Raw genomic sequence first — 25,441 nt, 5'->3', positions numbered from 1 at the left:
ATACTACAGGGAATATGAGTTTTCAATCTAAAAAGATTCTCCCCAATTCCATCAAAATGGGAAAGAAGGTGGGATTTGACATATACTAAGTAGTACACTCCACCAGGTGGTCAAGTTCCACATAGGAACCCTTGACATTTTCTCTTTTGCTACACAAAATTGAAACTGATATTAGATCTTTTGGTGCTATATACAAAAGAATTCCACCCAAGTTTCTCACCATGAGGTGTAAATTATTCATGGAAAATGAAAATGTAGAAATGAAAACTAGATTGCAACACTTATGTAACTTAGCCTTTCCTTAGAGAAAATCTGCAAATACATTGATGAATTAAACCTCATGGTAGTCCTGCAAAGCAGCAGCTTCCGAGGCAGGAAAAAAAAAGTCTATTCTCTTCTTATTTTCTGCTTTCTGGAAGAGAAAAAATAACCTGCTTCTATATGGCTCTTGAAGAGCCAAGTGCACCTAAAAAAGAGTACCCCTGCCGCGTCCTCTCTAAAAGTAGTTTGACCACACTAGCAAGTATGGATTCCAAAGCCCTAGCTGCACTGCACCATGGAATGTAGACTAAAATTGCCCAGAAGCTTTAACAATAGCAAAAAATGAATGAAAATACTGTAATTTTTATAGTTTTCTTTTTACTTGGATAGATACAACAGACTCCAGTCTCTCTCTCTCTCTCTCTCTCTCTCTCTCTCTCTCTCTCTCTTTCTCCCCCTCCTCTCTCTCCCCCTCTATCCTCAGACACACATACTCACTCACTTTTACCTCTGTCCACAAAAAGCTGGATGTGGCAATGCTCCCTCACATGAAGCAACAAGAGCCATCACTGAAATGGGACTCCTCCTATAGTTAGAATGTCAGCAAAAAGCTACAGGGGGCTAAACAACTGTAGCACCGTCATGCTGAGGTAGGTATCTTGGCCCGCGTACAATTCTTAAGGGTTGGATTCTGACACCTGCTGTCTCTGCCTTTTGGGGCACAACATACCTGGAGCCCAGCTGCTTCCTACAGTCTGTCCCCAGGAACTAGCAAACCACAAGAAAGGAGTCTTTCCACAGTTGGGCCTTCCATAGAAGCCAGCCACTGTACCGGGTATGGCGGGAGTGGTATCTGACAGGAGTCTACTTCTCCCGCATGGGGGCTTTGCAGAACCAAGATTTTTCTTGTGAAGAAACCGGTTCCAAATTGGTCAAGTGGTGGGGAATGTTTACTGCCTCCTACATTTGTCTGAATATAGTCCTGGCAGATGGCTTTGAATAATAGATGTTTTATACAACTCTTTGAGATGAGCGTTGGAGTAAAACATGCCCTTGCCTTTCTAGGCTTCTTGGTTAGTAGAGACTAACTTGCAAACCCAAGAATCTGTATACAAATAGCTTCAAAGTTGTATTCACATTTATATGTGGGAATAAGTAGAATGTCATGATTTGCTTTTCTCTTTCTTCTCTAGGAATTTGTAGCAGGCCAGACAAAACACAATACACGAATATGGCTGCATGTAATTTGCCACGTTTCTGATAAGATATTGTTGAAATCAATTATCTGTAGTAAAATTATATCAGGCAGCATGTCTGGAAAATGGGATTTTTCTGACTTATCAAATACTCTGTTAAATAAAGGGGTGTATGTATATGATATATTACTAACAAATTTTCAGCCATGGCTGGGTGGCTCAGTTGGTCGGAGCATCATCATATCCACCAAAACGTTGTGGGTTCAATCTCCGGTCGGGGCACATACCTAGGTTGTGGGTTCAATCCCCAGCTGGGGCAATACAGGAGATATTTTTCTCTCACATCGATTTTTTTTCCCTCTCTCTTTCTCTCTCCCTCCCTCTCTATAAAAACCAATAGACATATCCTCTGAAGATTAAAAAAAAACAAAAACAAAATGAATTTTTGATAAACTCTTCCTAAGGCCAACTTTCTCTTAAATAGATCTAATCTTTGGGGGAGGGCTCAGAAGATGTGACTTCGAGGTCATAATTTTAAAGATAAATTACCACTTTTTGAAGATGTGGCTGGTGCTTGATGTAATTTGATCTCACCAGTTTTAAAGGTAGTGATGGTATTGATGGAGTGCTGCCTAAAACAAATAAAATCCTAACATCCAACATGTAAGAATTTTTCTTTGTAGTGTGGACTCTTGATCCCGAATGAATGAGATCAATAATTGCACTCCCGGCCCACCCAGCCCTAGCTGGGAACATGGGCAATGTGCATTTACACCCAACCTGAAGGGCCTCTCTCTTTTGAGCAAAGGCCAGGAGGTCTTTGAGCTTCTGTGACTCTGAAGTCTCACTGAGGGAGGAAGTGGGAAGCCACATGCTCAGGGGAAGCACCCTGGAGGCTTCTCTGACCACGTTGTCCACCCAACTGCTGTTCTGGAAGGGACTTAGTTCAGGTCCTACAGAGGTGACTCCCTGTGGTTAATCTTTCACGTTGGACCAAGTTTCTTTTTCTGCCAGGTGGCATTGTTTGGACATGTTTTGCCATAGTATGAAATAGCTGGTATGTTTCTCTTTGACTAAAAGTCACTCTCTTTATGTCACAGGCAAAGGGCAAGACAAAGGAGGCCAGCTGCCAGCTGCCACTGTCCCTGTGCAGGCTCTTGTTCGGACCTCTCACTGGCGGTCTCAGCAGACTCGCCCACCTAGAACCCAGCTGCTCACTTTGCTTAGAGTTCTATCCTGTCTGAAAACTCTTCAGTGGCCGAACAAGGGCCAAAGCCTTGCACCTGGCACTCAAGACCCTGCACCATTGGAATCAAGTCTAGGCTGTAGCCACACCTGCTGATGGAAGTTCCGGTCAAACTACTGTTAGTTCTTCTCTGCTAGACCTCGCGCTTTTCCACCTTCGTATGTTTGTGCTCGCCATTCTTTCTGCCTAGTGATGGTGCTATCATTCTGTGGGGGTTCCGGCAAAGACCCAGAGTATAAATTGTATTTTAATTGGGCCTTCAAGGATGTGATTAAGTAAACTGAATAATCTCTGTGTATAAGTGAAAAAAACAAACAAACAACTAAGACTTGAAATGCATTTAGAAATTATTTTCTCCCCTTTAGAAATAGAATGTAGTTTTGAAATAAAAAATAATAAAGCAAGGGCAGCATAGGATACTATAATAATTCAAGTTACAGTAATTCAAATCTGCACTCTCATCTTCTTAAAATAAAATTTCTATTAATATGGGGGGGGGGGACTAGGTGATCCAGATACTAAACTGTTTACTTCTACCTCTTTTAGTGTATACTCTGAGATTAAATCTGTTTCAATATAGGCATCTATAGACAACATACATGCTAACCATCTGTTAGTAGGCTTGAATTGGCTGATGTATATGGTATTCTCATTGTCAATTCTGATTTTGCTTGTTACCAAGCTATGTGTGAGATGACTGGCAGAGGCTAGATGTAAAGTCTAGGACAGCGATTCACAAAATATGCCCATGAACTTGGCTTCACTAAAAGAAATGACTAATCCTTCTTTACTTTGTATGTATCGTACTTTTTACTTATCCTACTTGTATAGAAATCATTCACCATTCTCAATCTACTCACTGGTTATAGTATTACATAGGCCATTACTATATGGTTATATATTATAATTAATATATATCTGCTATATGGATTGTAAACATGACCTGGCTATTACATAATTAGCTTGAAGCTGTGCTCACATTCAGTTCATCTCCCTGCTTAGAATTCATCTTTGAGCTGCGTTAGCAAGACTTCTTCCTCCTCCACTCTCTCCTATAGCAACAGAATTTGCTGCTATTGGGTCTCGTTCAAAAGACAGTTACAATTGTGGAAGAAGTGACTTTTGTATATTTATAATCACAACGAGAGGCAGTATAGCTTGGTGGTTAACAGCAAGGCCTCTGGCATCAAATTGCCAGGGATTAAATTCCAGTGAGACTGTTTGTTAGCTGTTTTGCTTAAGAGAGTAAAACTTTGTTTCAGTTTTACCATCTGTAAAATGGGGATGACGATAACCACACTTAAAAGACTGTAAGAATTGAGTGTATCTATACACATGAGATATGTATCCTCTCTTATATAACAGAAAATATATGATATAAAATATAATACATACTATATGGGAGAGAAGCCATTTTGAATAGTATCTTGTACATAAGCAGTTAATAAATAATAATAATATTGTTACGTATAATTTATATATGAAGGCCCAAAGACCTTAACTGAAACAGGAAGCAGTTGTTAGTAAATTCGTTTATTGTGTGTTTGTTTACAGATCTACTCCCAGGGCTTAATAATCAAAATATCATTTTGTATTTCCCCAAAGTATTTGAATTTTGTTTTCATATCATTTCAAACTCCAAGCCCGAGCACAGTGAAAACTTTCACTGCTGACACTTTGATTAAGCCCGAGGACAGAAGTAATAGCCTTGGTGCCGGTTCATCTGGGCTCACCGGGGGGTCACCGTGGAAAGGAACACTGAGCTGGAGGACCCGTCATGGGATGTTTTGGTCTATGTTCTTTCTTCTCGGAATGGTTTGTACCTAATTACAGACGCCTACGAGATTTGAACTATGTGAACTGACAGCTTAAATGGATCCAATGCACTGAAAAACTGTCAAAACCCTATAGCACCTTGTATCAAAGACAGATCTCCCAGTGGAGGAAGGGAAGGCGGGATGCTTACCACCCCCTGAACTCTCAGCTCATTGGCACCACGTCCTGTTCTGTCCCTGTTTACCTTGGCGACCTCACACTTCGGGCCGCATAACAGCCAAGGAACCACAGGCTTGTTGGAGCTCAGAGCTGGGAGGGGTTTCAGGGAGTCTCTTTTAGGCTTCCTCTCACGGAGGAGGAGACTGAGTTTCATTACATTCAAATGACATAATTCACGTGAATATGATTCAATTAGGGCTTAAAGGCTGAAATCTTCAGTTGATGAAGCTGTCATTGTACAGTCATCCACAATCCCTGAATTCTGAATTCAATGGCACTAAAAAGACTTTCCAAGTTCTTGGGTAGCTGCTTGGCTCTTTGAAAATTGTTGAAAATACATAAAGAATATCACATCGGAAAGTTTACGTTTACTGCTATTTCCTTTGCTGTGGTTTTCCTGTGCAAGCGGATCTTCATCAAGAGTTGCTAAACGGTTTCTCATTGAAGTGCAATCCAGCAACTATTCCATTCCACACCGTGAAACACAGAATCTTGGATTCTTGAAGCTACTGTCAGGTACTCTTTTAATGACGTTTCTTTGGATTTCACTGAAGTTAAACTTGTTAGTTTCTTTACCAGTTACGCTCTGCTGTAAAATCATATATTTTAGTTCCTGAGTACTTCTACCTCTGCCTCACTCCACACATATATGTATATAATCTCTCTCTCAAAGTTCTTTCGACCAAAGGAGCGACAAAAAATCACTTGGCTAGAAACATATTTATGACACATGATCAAGTATTTATCACAATAAAATAATTTTTTTCCTAAAATAATACATGATCAAGTATTTATCATAATAAACTCCTTTTTCCTAAAACTCCAAATTATTTCCTTATCTCAACCTCCTTTCCAGTCCCAGAAAAGATCTCTCTGTATTAGAAGTGCTTAACTTGCCATACAGTATAGGTAAAATTCCACTGTAACCAATACTACTCCATTATACCTCAAACTTGTTTTCTTAGGAAGGGACTTTGCAACAAAAATTCTGCCAAAAATCACAAAAATATGGTTCAAGGAGGCCAGGACTTACACATTAAAAAAACAACAACAACAAACAAACAGATATCCGGCTTTCTGATTAAGAATGAGCAAGTGAGAAGAGGTGCTCTGGACCAAGAATGGTAGGATGCAGCTGTCTCTCGCTTCTCCCATTCCATCATTAAAAAAAAAAAAGTCCCCGCTACTGAAACTTATCTGCTGCCCTTTGTTATGACTGTTTGGAAGCTGAGTTTGTTTGGAGGAAAGTCTGGCGTTTGTGAGGAGGGAAGGAAAGAAAGGAAGAGCTGTCAGCCGTTTGCATTTGCCTGGGGACCCAGACGGCCTCTGCGGCTCCTTCTTTCCGGCTCCCCCAATTCGGGGGCTCAGCGAGGGGTGCCGTGGGCTTTCATTTTTATTCCTTCACTCAAGTGCCGTCCCGCCCACCTTTTTAGTGATGAAACCTATCGCGCCGGCATCGCTCGGAAAAGGAGCGGGAATCAGCCCTCCCCACCCTCGGAAGGCATTTTCAGCCTGACATTGACGCCCTGACTCAAGTTTTCCCAGTTTTCCTCATTAGCTAGGGCCTCCCCTCCAGCCTACTCCTCTCTCTCTTTTCGTCTGTTGTCAGGACGTTGATTTCATCTAAAACAAACAAGCAAACAAACAAACAAACAAAAAAATCCCAAAACTGAGCTAAAAACAAAACCGAACTTGCTCTTCTCGGAAGGGCGGGCATGCACAGTGTCGTGTTTTGCTAGGCCAGGTAAGAGTTCCTGCTGCCTCATCGTCCTCAGCCCCAGACCAGGAGCACAGGTTTGCAAGTTGGTTGGCAGGGGTTGGGGTTAGGGTTACAGTCAGCCTGCGACCACGGAGTGGCCAATAGCCAACTGTCCCTCACCGAGAAATAGTACATCCACGGTCTTATTGGCACATGCATTACACCAACAGAGTTAAACATCCCTGAACAGTTATATCCAGCCTTTGTGAACCCAGCGCCTAAATCCCCTTCTCCCGGTATGATCTGGCTCTCCTGCCAGGACCCGAACAGATGGGAAAGTGGGTTCCCCGTGAGTTTGGGGGCACGTATGATCAAGGTGAACTGTTACCACCAATCATTCAGACCTCGAATTTGATGCTAAGGGGAAAAGGGACATTTTTCTAGGAGGAGAATTGTTTTTCTCCATAACAGACGGACAGGGTCTGAATGAACTCAAACAAAATTAGCCCGTTTTGAAGCACCCGCAGGAGAGCTTTTGTAAATTCTCTGTGGCAATTCACAAACCACTGGATACGCAATGCTGTACTAAAAGGAATTTAAGCCTGTCAGGTTAATTACACAATATTAGGTACGAAAACAAACAGTGCAACACAAAACATAGCTACATCATTATTGGCAGTAAATGTTAACTCTAAATAAGTGCAACCTGTCCACAAATGCTTGCTATAAACTAATTAAAAAAATAAAATTTGATGGATAAACATGAAAAAAAAATTCTCACCGAGAATTTTTTTTTAAATATCAGCACTCATTTAGAGTTTGGGATTTGTGAAAGAAAGCTTTAAAAGGAGCAAACCTGATTGGCTGTGGCTGTTGCTGCGAAGGGGACACTTGTTGCAGGAGTTGTTGCTGCAGAGACAGTGGCTGACGTAGCGCTGTGCATCATGGGTACTTTCAGGAGGGGAACCATGGGAGCAATGAACAGGAGGGTGTAGCATTATGGTAATAGAAGTGGTATTTTGGCATGGTGAATATCAGAGCAGCAAGCCATCATGGGTTAAACCAGCAGATGGCATGCAATCACAATGCAAAGCAAGGAAGCATGGGAGAGAAATAAAAAAGGGAAAATAGCTTATTACAAGTACAATTAAAGGAAGTTTTAAAACACAATCAGTGATTCCCAGAAAGGCCAAAGCAGGTTACTTTGGTTGATGTATTTACAAACATTTTCCTTCTAGCAATAGATCATTCCCAATTCAGAGTCCATAGTGTCTGGAATAATGGTTGCTTCTAAAAATGTGAAACGTAATGTCCGGTTAAGGAAGAGTATAAAATATTTACTGTTAATTGTACTTCTAAAATTTCAAAGCTTCGATACATAGGCATAATTTAGGATAGGATTTTTTTTAGAATTTATCGTGGTTAAGTTAATTTTTTTTTTTTTTTTTTTTGGTCAATTTGGAGCTGCTTGTTCGAGCTGACAGTATTGGGGATTGTGGCTTATTTGGACCAATAAATTGTGGAGCAAAAATCATGGCCTTGATGTAAATTCTAACACAGTTACTGTGAAATAGCCAGACAAATTTTGCCAATGTTTGCTTATCTTTACTCTAAATGGAACTAATTCACATGTCCTAAAGACAGACTTTTGTACTAAGATATTAGGATGTGTAGGATAACTATATACTATTCAAGGTTAATATCTAAGGGAATGCTAAGGAACAAATAATCATCGCAAATAAATCAACGCAAAATTAAAATGAATAATAAGCAAGGCAGGTCAGATATTTGTTTTCAAAATACATCCATTTATAATTTTTTTAAAAATAAATACTTCTGGGAAACTCTGATAATTCTAACACACAGCAGAGAGGAGATAAAGGCACACCACTATGAAACTTTAAAACATTGATTGATGAAATTAGCCTGCCTCTCTGTTAAAGTAAGCTTTTTTCCTTTTGCTAAAACATATAAACTATAAAGAGAAACCAAATACAGATCATTTAAAAGCAGACTCGTACTTGTGGTTTTATGTTTTGTAGTGGTTGTTCTAGCACCGTGGTTGTTCTAGCCACATTAACACGGTCATTTTCTTAAATATACAAGTACATTTAACAAACCTATGTGTTAACTCTAAAGCCAAATAAGTCTTCAGATCTACCATTTCCTAAAGCATTTCTACCATCTCTGAAATAAATTTCAAGCAAGTGAAGGTATAGTACATAATATAAAAGACAAATAAAAAAAAGGTTGAAACCTACCAATACTGGTAGCGGGTGTCATGCACAAAACTGACCCTGCATGTCATGCAATGGTAGGTGGAAAAAGTGAATAAAGGGAAAGAAACAGGTTAGCGGTTTAGAGTTAACATTCAAAGTGAGATTGAAGCACAACCAGAAATAAGTAGGGTTAGTTAACACAGTCTTTTAGAGTCATTCACATTTTCAGTACTGACACAAATATATCTGACTAATTTTAAGCCAATATTGTTCAAAACTTACTCCTTAGGCTGCTTTTCACACTTTCCATTCATATACATCTAATAAGAATGACGTGATCATGCTGCAGTGTGCTTCCTCAAAGACCTCAAAGTACTTTACAGGTGTCATCGAGTTAATCCTCCAAGGTAGGAAGTGGATATTTTACAGATGAAAAATCTGAGGCATAGTAACTACTCCAAGGTCATGCGTACTGTGAGTCAAGGGTAAGGCCAGAAATAGAATTCTATTCCGAAATCCAGGTCGGACTTGGTGTTCACTGAATCACACCCACCTTATTGCATGATAGTTGGCTTGTTGGTTATAAAGCGTTTTGTGTCAGTCGCAGTATGAGCATAGAAACAGTAATTAAGGCTCGGACCCTCCGCAGCAGGTGGACTCCAGCTTACTGCGGGGAAGCCCTGCAATGTGGGAAGCTGGAGGTCCCCGTGACTGACTGGCCCCGATGTGTCTGTGATCTGTTTCCTGCTACCGGACTCGGTGTGATAAAGAAGTGGTACCCAGCAATGAAATCTAAACACTGTGGAGGCAGAACAGCGCAGAACTGGGGCTGAGTGAGGACCAGGGTTAGGAATTTTTGTCATAGTTTGCTGTTAGGTCATCCCTGGGGGAACTTCGGCAAAATTCCTAGGAATTCTCAAGCTGATGTCCAAGTGGGTAAGTGAGAGGTGGGGGGTTGTTTAGCCCTTCCTTGGGAGTAAGCTGCCTTGCCGGTGGGTGGTCTCGTTAATGTACTTGAGTCAGAAAATTCTGACCATAAATACTGATCTATATTGTGGAGGACTGAAAAAAAGAACTGTATTAAAAATGCTTCTCTACTTCTGGTTCCGTTCCCGAGGATGAAAAGCAAAATAATGTAAGGACTTAGATAACTGAAGATTGCATGTCATATAGGTGCATCCATTCAGGGTTTGGAACTGCCTTCTGAGATATCAGATAAAGAATCTGAGACATGGAGCTCTTGATTCTCTCTGCTGAGCTGTTCACACTGAGGGAGACTTTTTGCCCGATCTACATTCTGATCAGGCGAACATTAACTAGTTAGAAAAAGAGGCTGTCTAACTGGGCTACTGCTGGATTCTTTAGCAAACATGCTAACATATCCAATGTAAAACATACACCTAAACACCTCAAAATCCTGTTTGTGACATCTTAATTTTCTCCAGCCCTATCTTTCTAATCTTCTTCACAACCAAACTTCCTGAAAGTTACCTACACACAAATTTTCATTTCCTTGCCCCCATTTTTTCTTCCATCCTCTCCGGTTTGGCTCTCATTTCTACCTCCCCACTCAAATTGCGGATATCACCAAAGAATTCCACATTTCTGCCATCAGTAGGAGCTTCTCTTCACCTAACTTCCTGAATCTCAGTAACGTTTAGCACTTGGCCACTCCCTCCCTAGTAAACCACTCTGTCTTTGTATTTTCTGATAACCTTATAGATGTTAATGTGTGTGTGTGTGTGTGTGTGTGTGTGTGTGTGTGTGTGTGTGAAGACTTAGTTCTGGTTCTTTCTCACCTACTCTATACTTTTCTCTGGTATATAATCATTCAACCCAGGATCTAAATACTGTCTATGAGCTCCAGGCTACCAGATTTATGCATCCTGCCCAGTTCTTTCCTTTGAGCTCCAGGTCTTTTCATCTACCCATTCGCTAGGTCTTTCCACTTGGATGTCTGACGAGTGTCCCAAGATTTAATATGTCCGCACATTGGCCTTTCCCACAGAATCTTTCTCCACCTCAGGGAATGCTGGGTGGGTGTTTGTTGAGTATCCGTCTATTTTCTCTACTGTGCCCTTGGAGAGCAGCGCTTATTTATGTCGGCCTCCATGTCTACGGGACACACAGCAGGTGACCAATTGGCAGAATGAATGTTCTCAGCCATTCATGAAAGCGTCTTGGGAGCAATTTGTTCCTGAAATTTACAAAAGTACCCAGTTTGTGAATGACTTCATTTTAAAGTCAACCATGGCTGCATTCACAGTTATCCTGATAAAAATTACATGTTATTCTTTTGCATCCCAATATGGAGGGACTTTCTTGGAGGGCTTTCCTGTGTCGTGAATGTGAATGTCATTGGGTGGCAAACCGTCAACAGCAGTTCCTGCAGCCATTCTGGGCTAAGACTGGACCTGGCACTTTGGTTTCAGTTCAGGATATGGCTGAAATGCTCCGCTATACTAATTTGGTGAGCCCTGTTCTCTACGTGGCCTAAAAGTAATATAAACAGTGCAAACACATAGCGTTGGTTATGCATAGTTGTCTTACTTAATGCCAGATTCTGGTCCTGATCTTGATTTCAGGTCTCATCTCTGCTTTTTATCCCACTTGGATCTCCCTACCCACCCCCTAGACCCTCAAGTACCTTACGCTATAGTTACAATGAACAACTTGCTACTCTTCCCAACCCATGCTGACCCCCTACTAGGGACACTCTCCCCTCATTGGTAAAAATCTTCTGTATAAAGTACTAAGCAAAACTCTCCTTCTATGGAAAGTCTTTCTCCATATCAACCAGTCACTGCACATGCCGATGGCTGAATACATTGCCTCTTTCTCCTTCCCTCTCAAATAGCTTTGCCCTTCCCTAATGTAGCCCTTCATGCTATGCCTTATATATTTGGTTTTTGCCTAATCCTGAACTCCTCCTTATCCCCATTACTGGCTCTGGAACCCAGAACATACTATGTGTTCAAGAACTGTTTGCCAAATTGAATGGAATGCACAAATTTTGAGATGGTTTTATATAAACATAGTTTCCACTAGATACTGACAAGTCTTTCACGAACATGTGGGATAACCTTATGGAACATTATAGTTTCTGATCACTAGGCAGTATTTGTGCTAGCACTTTCTCCTCTTCAACTCATTCCACATTTCCAATATAATGACATAAATTAAGGAGGGGGTCAGTGGGTCACCTTTGCTCTTACTGGCTGAAGCAGTTCACTAAGGCACTAGCTCTTACCGACAATGCCTTCTCAGACGTTTTCTGCTTCAGCTGCACACATGAGTTCAACTCTAGGGCCTGTGACTCAGAATTATCTGGATAATTCCATTAACTGTATGTTCCACTTGGCAGCATAGAGACAGCCTCAGTTTTTCCATCTGCAAAACGCAAATAATCGTGCCTGCCACTGGCAGACTATTCTGAAGAATGGTGTGAGGATGTAAGGCTGTAAGAACAGTTACAGTAACTCAGAGTCAACCCGTCAGAGAAATGCCAAGGCTTAGGATGCTGCCACTTTTGTAAGCGTGTGTGGTTTTTGCCACTTTCCTAACACAGCAAGGGAAAAGAAGAGGTACTCGGTTAAAATAATCTCTGTCAAAAAAGGGAAAAAAGGAAAACTCCCACCCACTGCAAATGTGCTAGGGTATCAACTCAGATGATAATTATATTGGCATGGTTTGGGAGAAGATCCCGTATTTTGCATAATATTTTATGTTAATATATCCACGGCCCGAAGGCAGAATTTCTAAAATCCAGATTCACATTGTGTCAATGGGAGAATTTTAGTAGCACATCAAAAACTTCACAATGGAAGACCTGTCAATAAAGGGTAACCTCCGGAAGAACATAAAAATGCTTTTTGTTTCATAGTCATGACAAAGTATAGAATAGTCAAAATCTTTCAGTTTAAAAATAATGGGTTCACCATCTACTAAGTTACAAACAATATTTTTGAACATCGTCTTTTAATTTGCAGAGGTTTAAAACAACAATGATTCACAGTGAATGATTATTGTCATTATCATTTTAAAATTAGGCTGAAAATGGGATTTGTGAGAAAGAATGCCTGAAAAAACAACTAGAGCCAAAATAAACACTGAAATTTATTTTATGGATTTAAGTGGGGGAAAGGTTATGCCAATTCCTTTTAATAAAATTATTGTCTCATCATTTAGGAGAAACGTGTGAAAATTTTGAAACACCATTTCAGAGCATGAGAGCCACATGTTTGCTGACTATGATATTTATATCATGGTATAGGGAGGCGCACTTGTGGTTCACGGAATTCAGGGGGCTACGATCCACTTTTTTGGCTCCCAAAGCCCACTCAATTGAGGGTTGCCGGACACACTTGAACAGTTCTTAAAGAATCCAGCAGAGGGCGGCAGTGTACAACCATAAGCAGCCAGTTCAGCCCATTGGTCCTCAATACAATGCATTTCATCAACAATAATCAAGTCATTGCATACGGGATGATATTCACTCTTGCTTTGGAAGTCTTTAAATGGTTTCCAGGCGAACTATCTTAAAATGAGGATTCTTTCAGTGATTTAGCAACCCAATCATTACTGGATTGAAGAGTTCAACATGAGTTAGAGGCCTTCAGTCTTTTGCACGACCTAGCTCCCGGAACTCATAGACACTCCCAGGAAATGGCAGAGTGGCGTTATCAGCCAGTCTTCAGAAACAGACTTGTCCTTTTGTGTTTTACCCCTCGATATAGTCTTCCCTAATTTTTTTTTCTCCTAAAATATCTAGTGATGAGGTTTAGAAAATAAGGCACTTGGGGAAATCACACAGGGCCTCGAGGTAAGCTTACCATCTAGTTATTATTTTAAGAACATGTTACAGCAAATGGATTACATGTAGAAATCCTGCTGTGCTATAACTGCACTGAAATGCCACTAATTAAGGCTGTATTATAAAAAAAAAGTGAAGCCCTACTAAGTACTGACTTAGAGACTGACTACAGGTCTGAGTGTTTTTTAAGAGCAGGGCAGAAACAAAATAAGAAAGCTAAATACTAAGAACCATTTTACTTGTAATGTATTTTTTTTACTATAAAATATATTGTTAACAGGTTAATAATGCATTTCAAAGTGTGGATTTTGTACAAAGAGTACCATAGAAATACTTATTCAACTCCCTCCTATGTTAACTCTTGATACACTATGAGATTTTAAAAACATGGATAAAAAAGAACCCTGAAAAGTGCAACCCTGTGGATTAGCATCAACAAGTTCTTTTTGATAAAAAATGTTATTCGTCTATATTTACCTTTAAGTTACTATCATGGGATGAAATTTTTGACTTTGAAACTAAGAATACAATAGACAGTCTTCTCACTAAGGCCTAATTCACTCTCTGGTTCTCTTTTCCTTTTTTCTTTTTTCTTGACACTCTAGGAAATATTATGAGAATATTATCCCTGCTTCTAACACAGACTACAAGGTGAAAACCACAGTCAATTTCTGGTGACTTCTTGTATTTGTACGTGGTGGATGTAAGTCTGAGGACAAGGAGGCGGGGAAGAAGCGGAGGAGGGTTGACACGCCTTGTGCTTTTGCTTCTTCACTTATGTCTGATGTTTTAGGCGAAGCCTTAAGGGAGAACTCCGTGGGCTCCACAGATGGAGGCCCAGGGAGGGCTGTGTCTTCTGAATTGGACTGGTCAGAGGAAAACTAGGTTCCAGGTCTTTTTCCCATTAGTTGTGCCACCTTGGGAAGTCACTTCACATTGGGGTGGGGGGGCCTCAGTTTTCTCATCTGTAAAACAATCAATTGGATGAGGAGATCACGAAGAATCTTTAAGATTCTTTGAACTTCAAGAGTCTATGATTAATATAATTCATCTTTTAGTGGAATGATAGAGTTAATGTGCCTTAGCGTCTAATATTATCAGGCATTGGCTTAGAGACCAAGGGTAAGTGCTCTCTATATTTGTAAACTTAGTGGAAGTTGAGAAGAATGGTGAAAGAGATAGAATGGATGTAAAAATATGAGTAGAGGATTGCTTTAATTTGAATAGCCTCATTTTTTTTTTAGTGCTCTGAATAGGAATAGAAAAGAAAAGGTTAGTATTTACAGGAATTGCTTTTTTTAGGTCATTCAGGGTTAATGACAAATTTCACTTGTCACACATAAAAGGTCTTATTTACATAAACTATACACAGCATGTGTAAATGCAAGAAACCAAAAGGCCTATCTGCTTCTCACGGGTTTCATCTTTTACTTCACTGTGTAAAATATTTGGCTTTAGAATCTCCTAACGGTCTTTAGCTATCATTCCAAGCAAGGTAAATACACATCTAGCTAGCTAGGACAATGATGAGTTTCAGGTCGTATTTACTGTACCTTTCAAAGCAAACTAGATGCCACCAAACAGCTTAAAGGAATGAGAAGAAAGCACATGACCGGAAGGGCACATGGACACAGGACGCGGAACGGTCAGGGCCACCCATACCTGTGGGGATGAACGCCGTGTGCTGCTGCAGCTGCGCGCTGGTTAGAGCCTGCTGGTAGTGCAAGACGCTGGGGTTGAAGACCGCGCTGGCGCCGTTGCTTTTTTCAAGTGCTTGTCTCTTTGGTAAAGGATGGAGAGCACCAGGTGGAAAGGCCTAAGGGTGAAGAAGTGGACAAGGTATGTATAACTCCAAGGAAATCCATCACTCAGCATCCAAGAGATCATCAATTGCAACATTCTTTTTAAAAACGACAGCTAAGGAGATGCCCCTGCCATGCACCTTAACTTAAAGAGCGGCAATGTCGAGGGAGGGCGAATTTGTTATTGAGAGCGGAAGCATGATTTCTGTAACCCAAACAGTAGCATCTCAACTAAGGAAAAGAAAAACTATCAAGCAACAACAACAACAAAAAAAAATGGCTTCAGCTTTTAAAATGAGTTAAACTAGTCTAAGGAGGGAAAGAAGCATTTGTGTTATTATTAATACCTATCCTTTTCTTTAACAAAATGGCAATTTCTTGAATTTAAATGTTAATAAGAATTATAATGAGCATTTTCTGAGCCAAGTAATTTAAATTTGCTTCACTCTTTTGGAAAAGGTATTAAAATTTGTTAGGATTAATTTATTTTACATATTACACATGAAAATGAGATGGCTAAACACCTTCTTGAATTTTTTCATTAATTAATAATGATATTTTGCAACCAATATTTTACAAGTAATACAAATCTCTGATGATTCTCTGAAAAGCTACATGCAAAGCGAAAGGTGAAAGGTCAAAGTACCAGGTCTACAGATGCTTCGAGAGGTCGCTTCATTGCTTTGGCAGTCGACTGAGTCTTTTAATAACAGGCAGCGAGCACATGATGGCAGTGGGCCAATGGGATTCAAGCGAATTAACATACAGGTAAACAGCAAGCAGAGGTGCATCATGGGAACGGCATTGCATTGTGGATAGGTGAGAAGGAAAAAAATATTCTGAATGCAATATACAACGTACAAAACACTAGGCATGCACAACAACAAAAATGTTCTCTAAAGAAATGAATATTACACCTTAAATTAGTATTGAAGCAAAAATGCATCTACTATACCTTAGTTAAAAGCATATAAGAGAGTAAAATATAGATGTTTGAAATTCAGGAAAGTTAATCAAAACAGCAGCTTGCATACACACCATGAGCATTTTTTATATTGCTTCAGAAAAAAATGCAACACTTTTAAGGGCCATAGAATTGGAGAACTTCTGATAAGTTAGTTTTCAAATATAAAATAGTCAATGTGCTGAATACATAAGCCCCAAGTCAAAAAAAGATAGCATCTTAAATTGCATTAGTTTTAATGAAGATCTAGTCTAACAAAATGAAGTGGCAAACTGAGACAAAAAAATTCAGGCAAAAAATATTCAAACACAAGATTATTTAGGCAAAACTATTTGGGTTTGGATCTTAATTTTTTGTCTGAATCATGTGGATAATTGTCTCAATTCTTCTCTTCACTCTGCTAGCATGGATTTGGCAATGCGGAATAAGATTCCAAACTTAACAAGGTTTGAATTTGAATAGTAAGGTTCTCAAATTTCCCACTTTTATTCCATTATATTGTTTCTAATGACTAACTTATCATCCATTCTAAGTTTTCCACTACAGTTGAAATAAGAATTCAATTTATTTCAAACAACTTACCGGATTATGCTAATAAAATACCCTTTAAAAAGGTATTTAGTGCCCTCAGATATCAAAATAATTTATATTTAATAATTCTATTTGTACTTTTAGCTACAATCAGTGACCAACCCAGTAAATGAGGTGTAGAACTCTTGGCTAGAACAAGTACAATAACTAAAAATAAAAACAGCTGAAAAATAGCAAAGTACTGCTTGAAATAATAGAAAGAAAATAATATCTTTAACTTATAACCATACTTTTGGGCAGATAGTTTCATTTAGACAGCTGAAATAATAACAAATATCAATAGAGACCAAAATGAAAAATTTTCCTACTCCTTGATAATTGCAAAAAAAATCTAAAAATTCTATGATGAAAATACTGTGAAAATAAAGAAATTTGAAAGAACAGCTCCAATGCAAATAAAAAGTAAAATACCCCTTTTGTATGTTTAGCACAATAAGTAAATCCCGAAGGTTTGTCTAACAAATACAAATATTATATTCTAAAATTCTGAATTAGACCTGTGGCATTTGAAATAAAATGGAATAGTACTAAACCCTCATAATGGGAAACAGTAAATGGTATTTTCCTTGGAAAATGACAGGCTGTTTATCCTTATCTGATGGTTCGGGATTAAAAGTATAGAAACGAAAGGAAATCACTTCTTAGAAGAGCAACGGTCGGCCGGGGGGCGGAGGGGGGGGACGATTAGAGATAAAGAGCAAAGGACTATAGGCTGAGAAGAGACGTAGGGTGGCCAGTGGAGAAAGTGTTTTGATAGAGGCCATCAAACACTATGAAATCATCGTTCCGAAAGAAGAATTGTGAACATTTTTATAAACCAACAAGCTCCACAATAAGAAAGCTTCTTTATCCTAGATATTCTTTCCTCAAATGTTCGTGCTGCATCGTGGATCTTCCCAGACACCACTTTTATTTAAAATCTTTCGTCCCCATGTGGTTTTATGTTGCTAAGTGATGCATTTTCTTCAGCTTGCATCAGTCTGTGCCAGCTGTCTAAGGTTACATAGCCTGTTCTCAATGAAGGCACTGAGAGCGTGCACTGAATGGTCAAAGTCAAAGTCTCTTTGACCTCGGTTCTTCCCTTCACGTGTGCGGTCCTTGGGAGATACAGAACACGTCCGCTCTTGGGGTGCTCTTTCTGAGCCGCTGACGAGAAGAGCGACTATGTCTCCAGAGGCTGGCATGTGGGAACAAAATTTGATTTAATAAAGGAGCATTAATGAAGCCTCCAGATAGGGGAAAAAAAAAAAAAAGCAAAATATTTCTCCTTAGGATAATCCCCTGGAAGGTTCATGTTTTCTTTTTTCCTGATCTGAGGTTTCTGAAACTTAATTTTCGTCAAAGTTGTAATCGTCTAGGCATGTAAAGAAACTCAGCGCTCTGAACAGAGCGGAATGATGGCAGCACCCCCTTTTCTACCACTCACAGGGGAGGGCGCCTCCATTTGACGTCATTATCTTGTCTTTTGAAGGAAACACTGAGGTCCTGGGGGATCAAGCATGCGTATTGGTATCTTACACACACACTTTGAGGCACCTGAGTAGGCTGTATTAAGAAATCTGTGTGGATGAGTAATCATGTTAGAACACAGTGTTGTAGTACACAGATGCTCTGATTTAGAGGATATTATGGGACTGATATTATTTAATTATATTGAAAGATCTTCAGGCTTAGAACAGGCTTGCGAGATCACCACGTCCAGTGCATCTTGGGAGCTTTCTTAGGCATCTATGCAGAGAAATATGTTCTCTTTAATTGAGCTCCTATTATGTGCATTCATTCTTGCTGGCCTTACATATATATAAACATATATATAAGTAATATATATAGGTATTGGTAGTACCTATATATGTGTCATTTTTAGCCTCTTGCCCCTCTGGGCCTCCTCCAGCTTGTGTGGACACAGCCAGGCCTTTCTTTTCCTGGGTCCAGGGACCATCCACTTGTGGGCTGAGGCGAGCAAACTAAGGGCCAGTGCCAGGCATTACAGGCAAAGACCCAGGCGGGGGCGCGGGGAAACTCTGACAACAGTAATCTAGAGCTGCCTCTTCAGTGTGGAATAAAAGGACGGAAACAAGCAGGATGGAATTCAAAGTTCTGGTACATGTTTTACAGAGCAGGTGTCTCTTTGTGTAGCCCCACTTGTGTGTGTGTGTGAAGGAGGGTGGTTGTTGAAGATCAAACACCCTTTGTGTGACAATTACCAAAGCAAAGCTCTGTCAGGCTTATTTTCGCATTTTAAAAATTCTCGTGCTCATATTTTAAGAGGTATTGTAAAAAAAAAAAGGCTGTAATGGAAATACGTATCACTTTTTCTGGAATCAAAGCTTTAAATTTATTTTCAGGGTCCATTTAACCAAAAGAAGGGGACAGTACTAAAAATCGCGCTATAGAAATTCTTTGTGTTCAGATACGAAAGCCAGGTGAATGGAATACTAATATCTTCTGACTGCGATCGTTACCTCATTTGTTCTTTCAAATAAGGGAGTAAAATATAGTTTTCCTACAGTGTACTGAGTAATCTCGCTTCTGGAGTCAGAACACTTCTACTTTATCCAAGTGCACCGAGGCTGGTTTCAAACGAGCCCCTCAGCGTCCCTAAAAAGACATGACAGATTCAGTGATTTCCCTGTCGTTCTCAGGAAGAAGCTGGCTTTTGTTCTAAACCTGCATTCCTTTGGGTTGTCTTTGATGATGCTGCAAGATTCCCTGCAATGTTAGAATTCCAAATTTGGGCACAGCGTAACAATCCAGGGAACTATGGTAACTAAATATACTGGCATTCACTGCAGCAACCTGCGCGCAGCTGGACGAGTGCGGCGTGAGAACGAGCCGAAAGGCACATGCACGAGGACAGTCTCGATTTACAGACGACAGGCTGAAGAATGCCCTGTCTGTGTACACGGTCATTTCTTCTCTCGTCCCCATGAACCCAGGTCACCTACTCTTCACACGTAGTAGGTTCATTGTTCCTTCAAAGATGTAAGGTGTGCAAAGCCATAGCCACCATTGTATGGAGACACTGGACTTCGAGAATGGGGCTGCTATTCCAAGAGAAGCAGATAAAGGAAAAAAAACAAAAAAGATGATGTATCTACTGGTTTTCCAGATTTTGGAGCCAGGCACCCCTGAGCCCTATTTTATCTCTTCGCTCTTTGGAAGATACTGCATAGCGTGGGGAAGTGCAACTTTTTCATTTAAGGGACTTTAGTTGGGGTTTTGTCCCTTGCACCCAGAGTCCTGGCTAACCTTGGGGATACCTCTGATACCCGGTGATGATTTCTAATGCCAGCTCAATGGAAAAAAAATGTGTTCTTTGTGCCAACAATCAACACCGCAGTCAGGATCAACTGGGGCTGGCTTAAAGGGTCATCACAAGGGAGCACGTTCACTTCTCGGAGGGTGAGGCAGACCTTTACTAAGTGGGCGGTACGGACGCAGTCCACACTGGGGGAGTGAATAAAAGACCTCATCGGCTCTCTAAACGAATTTCTTTCTCCCCAGCATTAAGTAACCAATTCACGGTCATCTCCTCTCGGCACCCCATTCCCAATTTAGAACTGGTTTTGAAAACCACTCTTTTATTAGAAGAAAAAAAGGGGGGAGGAGGAGAATTTCTCTCTGTTGTACTGGTTCTCTTACATTGGACGCACACATCCCCAGGTATAGAGAGATTCACACATTCAGAAAAATCACTGTTTTGTCCAGAGAGGGAAGAAGGAAAAGGACTTGAGGAAAAGGCGCTAAGTGGACAGGGATTCAGAGAAGAAACAGTGAGAGACGAAGGACCCAGGGCTCAAGATTCTTGGAAATAAGCCTCCGGTGGGAGAGGCCCCTGTCACCACGCGCTCCACACTGAGCGGCCATCTCGCGGGGCTGGCTCTGTGCCTCCCTCTCCGTACCTGTCGCGCAGCTTGGGGCCAGGCCATGGTGGGAAGAACCCTGAATAACGTGAGCTTGTTCGTATAACGGCTTCCCTCTCATTCTGATCAGTTAATATGAATGAGATAGCAGTCGCTAGTCAGAACATTGTGCTGTAAACGCCACCTGTCCTCTTGAAGGGCTTCTCTGTCTTTTCTGAGGGAGGACCGGTCACTGAGTGGTGCCTGCCCCACTGGACCCTATTATGGATTTCTACCCTGTTACTGAGGAGCATTATCACTCTGACAGACTAAATCTATGCTCCTCGAAGGCAAAGAAACCCATCTAATTGCTTTATTCTACCCAGCAGCATGGCAGGTCTCATCAAATGCTGGATGCACAGTGCCTAGCATAGTCACATAGGCTCCTCAGAAGCCAGAGGCCTCCCATGAAAACAAGTTTATTGGAAACTTCTAAAGCCTAGTCCAGTAGTTCTCAACCTTTGCTGCATGTTGGAATCAGCTTCCAAAAAAAGGCCACTGTCCAGGCCACATCGAGGCCAGCTGAAGAGACAACTTCCGGGGAAGCGACTGGTGTTTGAACCTGTCAAGACCCCTTCAGGTAACTTCAAAACACAGCCGTCCTTGAGGATCAGTGTTCTAGGAAAATGCTTCTCAAAGGTGAATGTGCATACAAAACACCTGGGGTTCATTTAAAATTTGGATTCTGATCCCAAAGGTCAGGGATGGGGCCTGAGACTGGAGCCATAAACAGGCCCTCACGCTGCAAGAAGATGAGGCTACTGCTGGTCTCCAAGGGACAGACAGTACAGTGGCCTGAGCTGTTAAGACTGGGTTACGAGCCTTTTTTTTTTTTTTGGTAAAGCACCAGCCAGTATAGCTCCATTTTCATCTGTCTCGTGACTTGATGTTCTGCACGGAGAGAGAGTCTGAAGCATCGCCCTTATGATGAGTAAAAGAAGAGAGGAGAAAAACAGGACTAGGGAAGAGGCATTTCACTGACTGGTCCTACTAGCTTCTCTGCTCCAGGCGCTGCTGTCGGAGGGACTGCTGTCCCTCGCTCAGCGGCAGCGCCCCGGCTTCATTTTCCACTCCCCGAAGCTCCGGAGCCCACCTTCCTGTTCAGGACTATGCCCCCGGGCCCCGCCGCTGAGCAGGAGCCCAAGCCGGTTGCGGTCGCCCTGGACTTGGGGAGGGCGCTGGCCTCTCCCTTTGGCGCCCTGCGCCCTTGCCTTTGCTTGCCTGCGCCCGAGGGATTTACTTATTGTGCTGAAGAGGGGAGGGAGGGGAAAACAAAACAAAACGGGGAAAACAACAGAACTTAGGCAGCGGAGCAGCAGGAAGAGCAGTCTTCCCTATTTCCCAACTGTTTTGGAGAGAGCTCAGGTCCCCGCGGTGGGCGCCTCCCGGGCTTGCGCAGAAGGAAGGGGAGGGCGGGAGCGCCCCACTTACCATGACCGTGGCCGCCGCCGCAGCTGCCTGGGCGGCCACCGCGGCTTGGTTGGCTTGGTGCTGCGCAGCTTTGATTTTGGCCTGCAAGTGTGCAGGAGGGTGAAAATATTTGCATTTCTCCCTCATGCAACGCCCCTTTATGTAATCCATACAAACGGTTACGGTGTTGTCGTTTGTGTCGATCATTGTGCTGTCTGCGGGGTGTGCAAAGCGGCAGTCGGTCTCCCCCCGGGCGCAGTTTCCTCGCTGGAACTCCCTGCATACCTAGGACACACGGGGGACAAGAGCAGACAATGCGGAGGAAGGCCTGATGGCCGCCGACCCACTGCCTCTGCAAGGGCGGCCATTTAGGTGTTGGTTTTAATCTGAATGAATCCTTTTTCTTTCTTTTACTGGTGGTGTGTGTGCCATTTACAATACACATCTGATTATCCAGAACTCAAGTTACCAGAATCCCTAATAAACACTACTCTGAGTTTTGCTTCGCCCTCTTTTCTGGGCTGAGACTCGATATTGAGAAAATAAGGCCAAATCTGCCAGGTAGCTAAAATAACAAAGAAAGATCAACAGGGAGGGCCTCCTCCATGATCTGTGGGATAGACAGACGTATTGTATGTAATAATTTGCAGTTTATATATACAAATAATTCAGATATCTGCATAGATAAGCAAATAGTCTCCTACTCCAACAACTCCGGGGTGCTATAGGCTTTTTGCATGGAGGGTTAATTTCACCATAGCTTCAGCTACCAGGTCAGAGCTGTGTGGCTCCTGAAAGAACAGGGGGAAACGGCAGACTCGTCCCCTCTCCCTGGGGACAGGAAATGAGGTTGGGGTCAATCTGAGTGCTCCTGTGTTCCCCTCGGTGTGCCCTGCTCTGCAAACATAACTTACATTTGCAATCATAAATCAGAAGAACTGCAATATCGAAGACACCAAAGCTTTCAGCTGCAGGTGACTACATTACTATTTTTGATAGCACAGAAAAAAAAACATTTAAAAATGATAAAAAGATGAGAAATATGGGAAGAGATAAAGGAAAAGAAATAAATGAAGGGAAGTAGAACAGAGTTTGAAGTGTTGGTATGTTGGTGTTTCTGTTTTTATCCCTTAACCCTGAATTCTCAAGTAGCTAGAAGGCTCTATACTCTGAAAATTCTGGTGGATCAAGAGTTTACTATACAAAGAAAGCTTTCATTAGAATTTAAAGAGTATTCTTAATTCTGCCCTAAATATTGGTAACAAGAAATAACATGAATAACTAACATATAGACATAATACTTATATTGATAAACATCATTAGCAGGGCAGAATTACTAGTAAAATTGTAAGTTATTTTCTTTTTAGGTTCCAATTACACAGTGGATATACAAGATTTAAGAGGTAGTTCACATCTTGCTCATCGGTGATATTATATGAAGGTCCACTGGCATGACCTTGAAGCTTGTCAAAGTCGAACATACTTGGGAGACAGTTTCACTAACCAGTGGCCAAACGGGTTTGAGGAATAAAGAGATAAATCATAAAATTGTCAATTGTTTCTTCCTATGTCGAATAGTAGCCCACATTCCACCTTTAGTTCATGAAATGTACAAAGTACAAATTACTAAGATGTTCCCACAGGTTCTGGCTGAGCCTCCTTCCGTAAACGGAATGACTTCAGTCGGAGGCTGCATCAGAGGCACAGATCAGCCATTATGCATTTGCTGGGGGTCTCTGTGTGCAGCCGACCTCACTCCTGGTTTGAAGTGAACTGAAAGCTGCTCTGCTTAAGTCATTGTGAATCATTTTTTACATACGTCTTTGTCCCCGAGTCCTGTTGGGAAGGACAGTTTGTTCCCAACTCAGCTGATTTAATTTGTTTCCCAAACCACACAGTCATGGTACTGAACACTAAATCTCCACGGGTCCAGCAGGTGGAGCCCAACACACTTTGCTAGTCCCATGAAAGGTCTGTCTGTCCAACATTCACAGAGATATGCTAGATCAAAACAGTAGTGATTAGAGTTTACAGCCTTTTCATTTTGAAATCCATGGACTCTGGATTGAAACTGATATTGGGCAGCAACATTTTATGGCCCTCAAGATTTGTTGGGTAACTATTTAAACAAATGCACATTTGGAAGAAGATTCTTGAAGGATTCAACCTCAGCGTACATCCTAACCATACATGTATCATCTAACAACTTTAATTGGTAGTGGAATTAAAGGATCTCTTTGAAAAAATCTATTAAAATCTTTACACATCCAAGTAAAATGCTCTATTAAATATCGTAGGATATAGTAGTTAAGATAAATGGATGAATCCTTTAACTCTGATTAAAGAGAAATCCTATTCAGTAGAGTGTAGATGGGTTGGCTTGACTCATGACTTAAGAATTATATTTTCTAAATATATGTACTTGTCTTTTGACTTTTATAGAACACTTAAATTTAAGTTAAAGGAACTATCTCAAACAACAAATTTGCCCAGCTTCCAATTCCCCCTTCTTTACCAACAACTAGGGCTGGTAATCTGGAACATTCTCGTGCAGCCACAATAGTTCCTAAAATATTGAAACATGATCACACCAATTGGTCAATAGTCATGATCCTCCTCACTCCCACCCTTGTTCCTGAGTGCCCCTTGTTGCTCTGGCTTCTGGGCTTCTGACTTGCCCTTTCTGTGACCTAACCAGAGTCCAGCCAAGGTTAATGTCTAGCACAACCGGACACCTTCAGGAGCCATTGTGGTGGCTCACATAGTGATTGACGCAATGGTTCACTGGTTGTTAATATTTTGCCCCTGAACAGTTGATTTTTTTTTTATTAAACTTATTCTTTTCCCACAGACGGGTTTCCTTTATACTTGGCCTTCAATTCAAACCAAAGAGCCATGAATTGCACGGCTTTTAGATGCATGTGTGTGTAATATCTTACAAGCATTCACTTACTCAGAAGTACACTTCTACCACAAATGCATTTCAAACCACAAGTAAAATTGAAGTACCTCCAGCTTGTCAGTCCTGAGAAGTTTCTGGGTTGTCGTTGAGCCCGGGACAGTGACGGGCGGGCTTCCGGGAACAATAACAGGTGTGGTGGGCAGAATTTCCGTTGGGACTAACCCAACTCCAGGGGTTACAGGTGCTAAGTAAGGAGCAAAGCTAATCGCCGTATTTGTCCCTATTGCGGGACCTACAGGAAAAGTGGGCTGTTAAAGAAAGATAACACAGGATTAAGATATCTTTAGAATAAAACTTTAAAAAAATCACTGGCAAGTGTCATTTGAGCAAAATTAATTCATCATATACGAGACCCTTTGTGTTAGTTGCATAAATCCATTC

The 25,441-nt window shown here is 41.2% G+C and overlaps 1 protein-coding gene across 8 annotated transcripts in view; it reads right to left on the bottom strand.

The window, feature by feature from the left end:
• Positions 1–25,441, bottom strand: part of MBNL2 (muscleblind like splicing regulator 2) — a 150,551-nt gene that overhangs the window by 18,167 nt on the left and 106,943 nt on the right. For 2 of the 8 annotated variants that reach the window (XM_054586493.1, XM_054586485.1), the window contains 6 exons: positions 25,108–25,308; positions 22,120–22,383; positions 15,878–15,931; positions 15,092–15,245; positions 8,659–8,694; positions 7,254–7,348 (listed from right to left, as the gene is read on the bottom strand). In XM_054586493.1, coding sequence (XP_054442468.1) covers positions 7,254–7,348; positions 8,659–8,694; positions 15,092–15,245; positions 15,878–15,931; positions 22,120–22,383; positions 25,108–25,308 — 804 coding nt within the window. Of the gene's footprint in view, positions 1–7,253; positions 7,349–8,658; positions 8,695–12,454; positions 14,395–15,091; positions 15,246–15,877; positions 15,932–22,119; positions 22,384–25,107; positions 25,309–25,441 lie in introns of those variants that run through there. The other 6 variants (XM_054586487.1, XM_054586489.1, XM_054586488.1 and 3 more) reach the window with 6 other exon arrangements.

This window comes from Pteronotus mesoamericanus, unplaced genomic scaffold, assembly GCF_021234165.1.
Source record: "Pteronotus mesoamericanus isolate MK-2021 breed Mesoamerican mustached bat unplaced genomic scaffold, CSHL_Meso_final contig_94, whole genome shotgun sequence".
In the NCBI taxonomy this organism is placed as follows: Eukaryota; Metazoa; Chordata; class Mammalia; order Chiroptera; family Mormoopidae; genus Pteronotus; species Pteronotus mesoamericanus.
The sequence above is the reverse complement of the archived record's forward strand: the minus strand, read 5'-3'. Positions and strand labels throughout refer to the sequence as shown.